This window comes from Gadus macrocephalus, chromosome 20 (genome assembly GCF_031168955.1).
Source record: "Gadus macrocephalus chromosome 20, ASM3116895v1".
Classification (NCBI taxonomy): Eukaryota; Metazoa; Chordata; class Actinopteri; order Gadiformes; family Gadidae; genus Gadus; species Gadus macrocephalus.
The window spans coordinates 13855719-13867444 of NC_082401.1; the positions used below are offsets into that span (position 1 = coordinate 13855719).

General features: G+C 44.1%; 1 protein-coding gene across 3 annotated transcripts; it reads left to right on the forward strand.

Moving 5' to 3' along the window:
• The first annotated feature begins 1695 nt into the window (after positions 1-1695).
• Positions 1696-10264, forward strand: casp10 (caspase 10, apoptosis-related cysteine peptidase). Of its 3 annotated transcripts, none has more exons than XM_060040626.1 (8): positions 1696-1751; positions 5557-5839; positions 5937-6042; positions 6284-6419; positions 6528-6601; positions 7149-7284; positions 8239-8812; positions 9037-10264. In XM_060040626.1, exons 2-8 carry the CDS (start codon positions 5559-5561, stop codon positions 9230-9232), a joined length of 1503 nt encoding a protein of 500 aa, XP_059896609.1. In that variant the 5' UTR covers positions 1696-1751; positions 5557-5558; the 3' UTR covers positions 9233-10264. The 3 variants fall into 3 exon arrangements, with proteins under 3 accessions (XP_059896609.1, XP_059896608.1, XP_059896611.1); XM_060040625.1 differs by lacking the exon at positions 1696-1751 and adding an exon at positions 4673-4841; XM_060040628.1 differs by lacking the exon at positions 1696-1751 and adding an exon at positions 4673-4841 and having other exon boundaries at positions 7155-7284.
• Positions 10265-11726: the final 1462 nt, after the last annotated feature.

The window sequence follows — 11726 nt, forward strand, 5'->3', positions numbered from 1 at the left end:
CGGTACCCAAAACGAGACCAGACGCCTGAAAGGGTCCCGTGAAATTCTAGCTACACCCCCCCTCCGTTGATTGGTCGACAGAATCGTCACTTCCGGGTGACGCGGGGATAAAAACAAACAAACAGTAGCCTCGAGGTATTATTCTTTACAATTAACATGTCGCGTAAAAAGCTTGCTTGGGCGAACAAGGAGGTGGAGACGTTCGTCTGCATTCTTGGGGAGGAAGACGTTGTTTACGATGTTTACGTAGCTGCCGCGGCGATCGACATCCGGCCTACCACCAAGGGTACTGTCGGCAGTGGAAACGCGACCTCGGAACTGAGCTGGGCTATACCGCCCCCTCCCTACCGCACCTTTGCGATCCGATCCGTTCCACAGTGGAAACGCGGCATTAACTAGCCTATAGTCTTAGTAGACCCCCCCTGCTCCTGTTGATTCCACTGTTTCTCATTTGCATTACACCCTTCACACACAATATAACATTGACCCATCTTAATTATTATTATTATTTATAGTGCATTGGTGTTTCTATTTTCTTTCTGTACATAGGCTATGTATTTGTATATCCGTTTTATATTTGTCTAAATTAGTCATGCTTGTGTTTTTGTTATTTATACCTTTTATTCCTGGTGGGGCCACTTGGACCAGATCAATATTGTAAATAAGAAACTGTTCTTAATGTTTTATCTGGAAAAATAAAGGTTAAAAATAAAAAAAAATAAAAAATATGAAGAGCCGTTTTGGAGCTCTTGTTGGTGAGCTGATCCAAATGATCCGGCACCCTGAAAAGAGACGAAATACCCATCACTAAACTGAAATGAAACGCGTGGGTCGGTGCCCAACGCGGGATAAACGAACATTATACTAATGGCTCCGTGAGCCGTGGTAAAGTCAATGCCATTGTCTCTCCGGCCGGGCCGGTCTTGTCCCTGGAGAGTGAGGTCGCTCCCGTCTGGAGCGCTGCGCCGGCGGGGCGTTCCTCGTCGGCTAAAGTAGTCCGTGTGTGCGGGGTCCCTCGGGAACTCTGGGGAGAGGTCCTCTAGATCCACTTGTCGACCCGTCCATATTGGGTCCTGGAGGTTCACTCGTGCTCCCAGTTCTCCTGCCGAAGAGAACGAGCCACAGCCTTTTAAAGGGTACCTACCTGCCCTGGTCTTCCTCGTTCTCCGCCGCAGGTGTTCTCCATTGCGCCGATTAGGGTGACGCAATGGACGTTCTCTGGCTCCGACTGGTGGGTATCGGCGGTATACGCCATTCACCGCCTCTTCCCTGGGCCACCTGGCCCGAGGGGTTGAGACCGGGTTGCCACAGTGTGTGCGTGTGCGTGTGCATCATATTTTAATTGCTTCATGGTCTTTCCGGTTCCTTCCAGGTAAACAAATACTTCTCCAGATAGAGCTTGTGTGGGAGCGGGGGCAAAAGTTCACAGCAGGACCCCAAAAATAACACGTGCTTTATTTCTCTCTGAAAGTAATAAAGGATTGACTCTATAAGGACTTATACAACCTCCTTATTGCCACATCTTAGAAGTAAGGGAAATGCCTCGATATGGTACAGGCCTGCCAGATAAGGAAATATGGTTTCGGTTTCTAATAAACTTTCAGGTGAAAGGCAGAAGCTGGCAGACAGTATCATAGCCTACACAGACCGGACGTGTGTCACTTTAGAAAACATGTTTGTGGAGGACGATAATAGGAGAGCCTGAACTAAAGTGGACGGCTCCTTTCGCTGTTCAAACACAATCTCAACAGGTAATAATAATGCAATGAATAATTAATTGCATTCATTTAGCGCTTTTCAAAGTAGATCTAAAGCGCTCAACGTAGTGTGTGTTCGTGTGTGTGCGTGCTTGTGTGTGTGTGTGTGTGTGTGTGTGTGTGTGTGTGTGTGTGTGTGTGAGTGAGTGTCAAAGATTTGTTCTTTTTATTGAGCTCTACTGTACACTTCCTGGAAATGGAGTCACGCCGTTTTTCATAGCAGAGCAGCTGCTAAGAAGTTAATCAGCACTCTCTCACATTGGCCCTCGCCCTGAGACATGCCTAGGCCCTGTGACCTCTTCCACCGTCTGGGAGACCAAAACGACTCAGAGAATCTACTCACCGATCCTCTCTTAACTGTCGATCGCTCTGAGTTACTGTCTGTTTCTGATCGCAATAGTGAGATAAAAAACCTCATCTCCCCTTACAGGTAAAGAAATCCCGCAACATGCATTTACATTAGTCATCTAACTAAGCTGTTGATCGTTTGCATTTTAAATGTCTGCATTCGTCATGCAGAAAGCTGCTTTATAAAATCTTGAGGAGCCTCAACATACAAGATATTGTGGCGAGCAGCGCGGGAAGGACGAGACGGGAGCCCAGGTTTAATATATATATTTCCCTGTTCTAACACCTTATGATAAAAGCAAAACATTTATTTCACTTATCAAAGTTACAAAACATCACATTTAACACAAAAACAGGTGATTCATCAGTGTGTCTGTCTGAACTTAGTCTGATCTGCTCCCCCTGCATGAGCTCCCGACCATGCTCCTGAATCCAAAGCAACGCGGTTCCTCCTAAACACATGTCCATCTTCAGATTGTACCGTGAAGGTTCTAGCTGTCCTTGTATCTGAACTGGGTGCTTTCCTTCTACTGAAATGGCATCCACAGCCTCGCCAAGTGACAGGCTGCTCAATGTGTGGTGTCTCGGACCATAGACATCTTATAGATAGACGAAGCATTGGCTGCTGGGACGCGAGAAATACGGCCGCCATCTTGGAGTGGTCAACCGGGAGCAGAAACAGCAGCAGAAACAGGATGCCGGGCTGTTGTTCAGCGTATTCCTGCTCAAATCGGCGGACAATCCATAATAGGAATCGGGGGATTACTTTTCACAAGCAAGATTTAACATTACCGTACTGTTGGTATAATTAGTATTGAATAATAAAACACGCCAAACCATGTGGCCTTTATCATAGCTACACGTGTGACAAAAAAACGCATGAAAATCAGTGGTATTCAGTGAGGTATGATTGATTAAATGCGCTGACAGTTCATTGCTCCAGCCAAACGGATTACACTGAGTGAAGCGGATGACCACTCCAAGATGGCGGCCCCGCGTCTCGTCAGCTCCAGTAGGCGGTAGCATTCGATGCTCCGTCTATCATATAAGATGTCTATGTCTCGGACGCCTCATGCTGCTTTGTCAGCTCACCAGCCTAGCACATTCCCACTGTATTACCCAACGTGAGTGCCACGCACCGTAACAGCTTTTGCTTAATTTTCTTGTGGTTGGTTCCAAAAACTATCTGGTCGCAAATCATTGAATCCCCAAATTCATTAAAAGGGCACAACCTAGCTTTTAGCTTGAGGTCTGTGAGGAAACCTTGATGTTGAAACACATCTCTCATACGTTTCTTTTTTTTTAAAACAGGCAGTGCTCGTCGAATCTCATTTTTTATACATATATTTATAAAGTTTTCCTAGGCAGAATGATATGAGGATGTCCGCTCTACGGGTGCTCCGTGCATGCTATGCGTGTGTGCAGTGACTGACTGTCAGGTTCATGCATGCAACCAATAAAGTGTGGATAGACAGCGAGGGGCGGGGATGCGCGTTGCGCTCATATGCAATGAAAACAATTTAGCTGCAGCAATTTATTGATATTAGAAAATGTATTTTTTACTTTTGAATGCTAATATTGAATAATTCAAGTGATATATAGGCATGACCGAATCATAAGTCAAAACGGGCTACATTTGGCTCAATTATAAAAGGTATGAATGGTAATATGAAGAGCCGTTTGGGAGCTGAAAGAGCCGGCTCTTGTTGGTGAGCGGATCCAAATGATTCGGCTCCCTGAAAAGTGCCGAAATTCCCATCACTAAACTGAATTCCTCTTGACCTACTCACTCTGAGTAGGTCAAGAGGAATTCTGTCACGCTAAAGACCCATAGCGCCATCTGTTGGTGGATGATAATTAAGTATATAGCCGAGCATAGACACATCAGTACAACCATTAGTAATGGTTGCCCTTTCTGCATCATCAGTTCGGCAGTGAGGGCAATAGTGGGCCAAGCCAGGGAAGTTAATATAGCTTATTGTATAGCATAGTCGCAATATGTAAGCATATAACCTTTGAGTGATGGAGGGGGCCTGTTTTGAAAAAACACATGTGTGTGTGTGTGTGTGTGTGTGTGTGTGTGTGTGTGTGTGTGTGTGTGTGTGTGTGTGTGTGTGTGTGTGTGTGTGTGTGTGTGTGTGTGTGTGTGTGTGTGTGTGTGTGAGTCATATTTTAATTTCTGAACCAGGTGCCTTGGGCTTTCTGGTTCCTTCCGGGTAAACCAATCGCAATCAAACTTCTCCAGGTTGAAGAGATAATCCAACGCGTGGCTCAGCGTCAGAGTTTGTGTGGGAACGGGGGCCGAAGTTCACAGCAGGATCCCAAAAATAATGTGTTTATCAAAGACCTAAGCGGTAGTGGGCCCACATACATATGGCATTGTATCACTGTGCTGTATCCCAATGCTTTATGTCTCTCTGAAAGTAATAAAGGATTGACTCTATAATGACTTATAATGATTAAACAACCTCCTTATTGCCACATCTTACCAGTAAGGGAAACGCCTCCAAAAGGTAGGACACGCCTGCCAGCTAACCGAAACCAAGGAAATATGGTTTCGGTTTCTAATAAACGTCAGGTGAACAGCACAAGCTGGCAGACGGTATCACAGCCTACACAGAGCGGACGCGTGTCATAATTGAGCTCACTTTAGAAAACATGTTTGTGGAGGAGGATAATAGGAGAGCCTGAAATCAAGCGGACAGAACCTTTCGCTGTCAAACACAATCTCACCAGGTAATATAACAATTAATAATTAATTGCATTTATTTCACGCTTTCCAAGTAGAGCTAAAGCGCACAACGTAGTGTGTGTGTGTGCGCATGTGTGTGTGTGAGTGTGCCTGTGTGAGAGTGAGTGTGTGTGTGTCTGTGTGTGAGTATGTGTGTGTGAGTGAGTGTGTGTGTGTGTGTGTGTGTGTGTGTGTGTGTGTGTCTGTGTGTGTGTCAGTGTATGTGTATTTGTGTGTGTGTGTCAGTGTATGTGTGTGTGTGTGTGTGTGTCAGTGTATGTTTGTGTGTGTGTGTGTGTGTGTGTGTGAGTGTCTGTTTGTGTGTCAGTGTATGTTTGTGTGTGTGTCTGTGTGTGTGTGTGTGTGTCAGTGTGTGTGTGTGTGTGTGTGTGTGTGTGTGTGTGTGTGTGTGTGTGTGTGTGTGTGTGTATGTGTGTGTGTGTGTGTGTGTGTGTGTGTGTGTGTGTGTGTGTGTGGCAAAGAATGGTTCCTTGTTATTATGAGCAATACTGCATACTTCCTGGAAATGGAGTGAAGAGCATCTACTAAGGAGTTACTCAATACCTATAGACCTGTCATAGCTGTGCATGGAATAACTAAGATTCAAGTTGAATGCCTGGCACACTCTCGCAGTGGCCAACGCCCTGAGACATGCCTGGGCCTATATCTCCTTACCGCAACAATAACAAAACAGTCTATGATATCAGACTTTTGGAACAGAGATGGAGTTCCGGGAGAAGCTACTAAAGGTGGACCAGGTCCTGAACAGCGATGACACAAAAGCTTTGGCCTTTCTCTGCAAAGATATCCTGAAATGTGATATAAGCTCAGTGAAGTCCCCCATTGACCTCTTCAAACTTCTGGAGGAAAAAGACGACCTCTCTGAGGATCAGCCATACCTACTCGCCGATCTACTACGTGTCATCGAACACTTTCAGTTACTGCGTGAGCTTGATCTCAATAGTACGATGTCTACTACAGTAAACCCTATCACCCCTTACAGGTAAAGAAATCCCCCATCCCCCACACATTCATTAACATTATTAATCTAGAAAAGCTGTGGAATTTTCCAATTTTAAATGTCTGCTCTTGTCATATAGGAAGCTGCTTTATGAACTTTCGAAAGACATCGGCCAAAAAGAATTGAAAAAAATCAAATTTCTTTTGACCAAGGACCTCAAACGTTCAGCACGGGAGCTGAATGTTGTAAGTGCTTTCTCAAGACTCTGTATACCAAGGGCTGCTGTTTTGTGAGTTATGTATAGTTTTAATTTTTATGAGATCATGTTTTCAAACTCTTTATCTCAAATGTTATTCTACAAACATTTTAAAGACCTAAGGCAAGGGAAGTTAATTAATGTAGCACACTTCCAACAGGCCCTTCAGAGTGCTCTACAGAGGAATAGTTATAATGCTATATGTAATTTTCAATGCTCTTATCCCTTAGTCTACACTTGAAGTCTTCTTAGAAATGGAGCGCATGGACCTTCTGAGCAGCTCTAACCTCCTCCGGCTGGAGCAGATACTAAAAGACGTCCGTCCAGTGTTGTGGAAACAAATCCTACAATTTAAGGACTCACAAGGTAAACATTGAACGTTTTTAATAATGTCATGGTCTTCATCCACGCATTTGACATAATTACCATTATAATATACCAACTAAATAAAGTATAAACTTATACTGTATTTAGGAAAAATAGCCCAAGAGACAGGACTTGTGGACCTCCGACCAAGGTCCTCATCGGATGCCTCTCGCCGTGGAAAGGTACAGCAGCAGATGATGATCCCAATGTATAAATAAACCATGTCCTTATTTTGCATGATCATCACATGATCTTTGATTGAGTTTTGGGTGAGCGTCCTTTCATCTTATGATTCAGATTCCAACGTCACAACCAGAAGGACCACTCTCAGGAGTGATGCGAGCTTATTAGAACTCTGGTTCTGATTGATCAAAGAAAGCTCTAGCCGTGACCTCGGGCCCTTCTTATGTTAACGTTCCCACTCGTTGTTTCCAGCGACGACATTACAGTTTTCCAGCGGCGGCCTAAATTTTATATCATAAAGTATGACACACTCCCTGATTGGCCCATTTACGTCAGCAACTATGACTCAGTCCCTGATAAACCCATTTACGTTATCAACTATGACACAGTTCCTTATTTATACCCGTTTACCGTTTACCTCATCAACTCATTTGTAATTCCTCAAACGGTTTGGGAGGCCAATCGAGGCTGTTCCAAAACTACCTGAAGTACCTGTGACCTCTGGTGTTATATGGAGCCTCATCGTTCACAGCTTTGTGTTTCCAGGATCAGACGGACGTGGATCCCCCGCCATACCCCATGAAGGCTCAACAGAGAGGCGTCTGCTGGATCGTCAACAACTTTGACTTCAGCCGCTCCTCTGGAAAACACAAGAATCGGGAGGGCACAGACATTGATGAAGGTAGGCCCATGCTATACTAATACCATATTTATATGATCCCAATCTTAGTCCAGATTCTGCTCCTATACACATATTGTTGTTGCGAGCAGCATGGGAATGACGAGACGGGAGCTTCTCAGTTCATCCTGGAACATGCATCTTTTCAGGGAATTTGTCCAATACATCCATAAAAAATGCTGAATATTGATTGTCTTTTTTGCGCGTGTGTTCTTACCTGTGCGTGTGCCGATGGCGGAGCTGTTATGTTTAAAAACATAATGTCTTAGCTCGGCGAGTGTATCACTGCCTTTGTCTTGACGTACAGTGTGTGCGTGTTTGTGTTTGTGCGTGTGTGCGCTTCCGTCCATGTGTCGCTGCCTTTGTCTTGACGTGCGCGTGTGTGTGTATGCGTTTCCGTGTACGTTTGTGCGTGTGGCGGTGTGTGTATGCGGTGTGTATGTGCGTGCTTGCGGTTTATGTATGCGTTTGCGCGTGCTGTGTGTGTGTGTAAGCTGCAGGCAGCTTGGCACATGCGCACATGAGTAACTTGAGTAACTGGTGCGACAGGCCTGCTATTATAGTAGTAAGATTGTTTTGAGCAGCACGGGAATGATGAGGCGGGAGCCCAGGTTCAGCAGTGCGCAACTCTCATGCCCGATACACCGCCCCCGACCTACAAAACACACTCCACCTAACCCACAACCATGAGCACCTCAGTGACGGTCAGCCAACTCCAGCGGCACATGGAACACGGCGACCACGGCCACTGGTCGCCACAATATTATACAGTATTATACAGTACATACACACTACCAGATCATGTTATACAATATCTTAACAAAATATATAGATTGTAATTTTTGCAAGGATTCAGCCCTGGTACATATTTGTGTGTGTGTGTGTGTGTGTGTGTGTGTGTGTGTGTGTGTGTGTGTGTGTGTGTGTGTGTGTGTGTGTGTTACACTGGTCCTGCAGGGAGGCTGAGTCTTGTGTTCAGCTGGTTGGGCTTCGAGGTGGAGGAGGTGAAGGACGCCACCAGAGATAAGATGCTCTCCTCCATGCGGGAGCTGGCCAGCAGGGACCACAGTGGGATGGACTGCGTCGCTTGCATCGTCCTGAGCCACGGCCTGAAGGGCGGCGTGTACGGGGTGGACGGGAAGGTGGTCCGGCTGGAGGAGCTCACAGACCTTCTGCATGGGTTGCGGTGCGCCTCCCTGAGAGGGAAGCCCAAGCTGTTCTTCATCCAGGCCTGCCAGGGCAACCAGAGGGAGCAGGCGGTCCCCGTCCCGGCCGACAGACCCGTCAACCCTAAGGTCCACGACCAAACTGACGGACCCAGCAGCCCTGGGGTCAACATCCAGACCGACGGACCCAGCAGCCCTGGTGATATCTGCAGCGACGTCGTGGTCGCGAGTGAGTTGCTACCCAGCACGGCAGATTTCCTAACCGCCATGGCTACCACTCCCTCCCATGTCTCTGTGAGATTGGAGGATAAAGGCTCCTGGTTCATCCAGTCCTTGTGCAAGAACCTTGTGCAGTTGGTTCCACAGTAAGTGAAACCGAACTAAGATGTTGTGGTCTGACATCGTATCAAGCTTCAATTTCCGACATAACTTTAAGGCTAATGAATTAATAAATGTCATTTCACATTTTATATTAGTATCCTAATCCTAATATCAGATATTAGAATCCATTCATGGATTCTATCATACTTCATAATGATTAATTGTTCACTTATAACTGACTGGGACTTATGTGTCCTATGCTTCCCAGGGGCCAAGACTTAGTCAGTATCCTGACGAAGGTGAACGATGATGTGAGCCAGATGTTCAAACGCATCGGCGGATGTCGACAGATGCCCCAACATTCCTCCTCTCTGCGGATGCGTGTGGTCTTCCCCGTCCCTGAAGGCCGTTTCATCCACAAAGTCACTTTCGATGATTTTTTAGGCGAAGAATCAACTGTGTAGATTTCGAACATTAGCGGTTTTCTGGGAAATGCTGGCGAATCGAAAATGTGTGCTAACGTTTTGGCGTCCAGAAGCTCCATAAGCGCCTGCGGGGCAACTGTCAAATGCGACCGACTGGGAACATGCAACCACTTGCTTGTGACCTAAGAGAATGTTCTTTGCATTCTTGGTAATGTTTTACCTGCACATATTATGTATGTAAAAGTAAACCGTATGTATTTATGTATGTGTGTTTGTAAGTATGAATGTATGTATGTAGGTATGGATGAATGTATGTATGTATGTATCCATGTATGTATATATGTTATATGTACGTCAATTATTGAATCCGGAAGTAAAAATACCATTCATATTCTGCATAGATGTTTTTGATTATTAGCCATTATGTCGTAACCATCCAAGATAAACTTTCCACGAGCCAAGAGATTGTGAAAAGATGGTATGCTCCTGTAGAAGCCACAAGTTAGAGAAAAGTTTCAGGAAAAATATGTTTTATTCGCGATGTCATTGAAAAACACTACACTACCCACAATCCTAAAATGTAACACGACGTATTCGATTTTTTGGAGCTCGCTGTTATCATGGAAACGGTTAGCGCTGGCGCCAAAGCCAAGCCATTGATTACTGCTACGGCTGAACTCGACCGTTTACCACAGAGCCGCCACTTCCCTTTCTGACAATGAGGCGTTCTTTTTAGAGATGAGGACAAGATTGTCCAAAAGGGTTAAAATCCCTGCACACAAGTCAGGCCATGTACTGGAGATAGTGTATGTGAGGGCCAGCTTTTGGGTTCAGTATGAAAGAGATTTTTGCAGAGATGAGTTGTACTAATCATGTCTTTTTCACGCTGCAGGTAATATCGAAAAAATAAAAAAATGACATAGCAGTGCTATATAGTTATTATCTGGGTAGGATGAAGGCTAGGAATTAGTGCTGTCAGTTAAACGCGTTATTAACGGCGTTAACGCAAACCAAATTTAACGGCGTTTAGTTTTTTATCGCGCGATTAACGCAATTTTTTTATTTAATTATCATTTGGCTCCAAACAAAGAAGCAGTAGCCTGACTGCTATGTTCAAGGCAGTATGTTTGTATGTTCATCGTTTAATTGCACTATAGGCATTTTTTTTGTATCGTCCTGTTTTGATCAGCATGTGCCAATGTTGTTATCAATAAAAAAACATTTGCACAAGGCAAGCCGTTGCACCTCTCCATGTTGATAAGAGCATTAAAATGCGAAAAATTAATGGGACAAAGAAATCAAGGGATATTTAGCATAGAAAAAAAATTGTGAGTTAACTATGACATTAATTAAAATATTAAATATTTTAATCGCTTGACAGCACTACTAGGAATACATAGTGTTGAACGAATACGTAACTTAGTTCATATGTATTTAAAACGAGTAACGTAATTAACTTATCTAACCATCCAACGTGTCTTAGCAACCACACCCGTTGGGAATCGGAGGCTGATGATTATGACGATGATTAGCAGAAGGAAACATTTGTACGTAAGTATTTCATTAAATAATTCCTTGACACACTGTTGTAGGGTAAGTGTACCTATTAAGCCTGTGTAACTGTATATTGCTGGCTCAAAACAGGTACCCGGCCTCTGCTCCGAGTCCCATAAAGATAACACGCTGACGCCTTTAACCCCCAACTTCTACATTCGGGAACAAAGTCAGTGTGTTCACACACACATATAGATGCTTACCGGTCAAAAGGTGCAATGTAAAACACCTTTTTAGGATATTAGTGCAATGAAAAACATTTTCTAAGACATAACTCACCGGTTCTCAATGGTGTATGGGATGAGTGGTTCCATTCCATCACAAAATAGGTATTTTACATTTGCTTTTTCTTCCTTTGTTCAAAGTTTCTCTTGATCAGATTGAAATATTTTATGGTATAGGCCTATTATATATTGAGATATATTGGAAAAATGGGATATTTCGCTTGGTTCCAGGCATAAAACTCTTTGAATAATGGTTTTCTTAAAATTCACTAGAGGAAATAAATAGGAAATTCAAACTGTAACCAGAGCCGTTGAAAAAGGCGGCGGCAACTGCGCATCAGGAAGGCCCAACCATGGGGCCCAACATTGGCCCAACTGACGAACGTTTATTGCCACACTACACTACCCATGATGCATAGCGGCTTTTATGCAAATCAGCCTTCAGCTCTAGTGCTCTACTTCTGTGACACGATGAATTGAACATTTTATAGATAAATTATTATTAGATATGATTATATTTAGGCCTATTCGATTATTTTACCAGACAATTGTGATTTACATGTTACAATTGTATTAGGCTATATGCAAACATTATGACATATGACACAATTATTAATACAAGTATATCACCATTATGTTGAATAGGCTTCCCTATATGTTATGGCAATAAAGAGAGCATATATTGGGACATTTATCGATTTTTACTACGCTGTTTGCATGGCCAATAGATGGCAGTAACACGTTTCCCATGCGTT

What these genes read in the sequence shown, in the direction of transcription:
- casp10 (XM_060040626.1), top strand. Translation starts at nt 5,559, where the DNA reads ATGGAGTTCCGGGAGAAGCTACTAAAGGTGGACCAGGTCCTGAACAGC. An exon ending in CAGCACGGGAGCTGAATGTT is followed by an intron (nt 6,043 to 6,283) that starts GTAAGTGCTTTC and finishes CTTATCCCTTAG; the next exon opens with TCTACACTTGAAGTCTTCTT. An exon ending in GGGCACAGACATTGATGAAG is followed by an intron (nt 7,285 to 8,238) that starts GTAGGCCCATGC and finishes CTGGTCCTGCAG; the next exon opens with GGAGGCTGAGTCTTGTGTTC.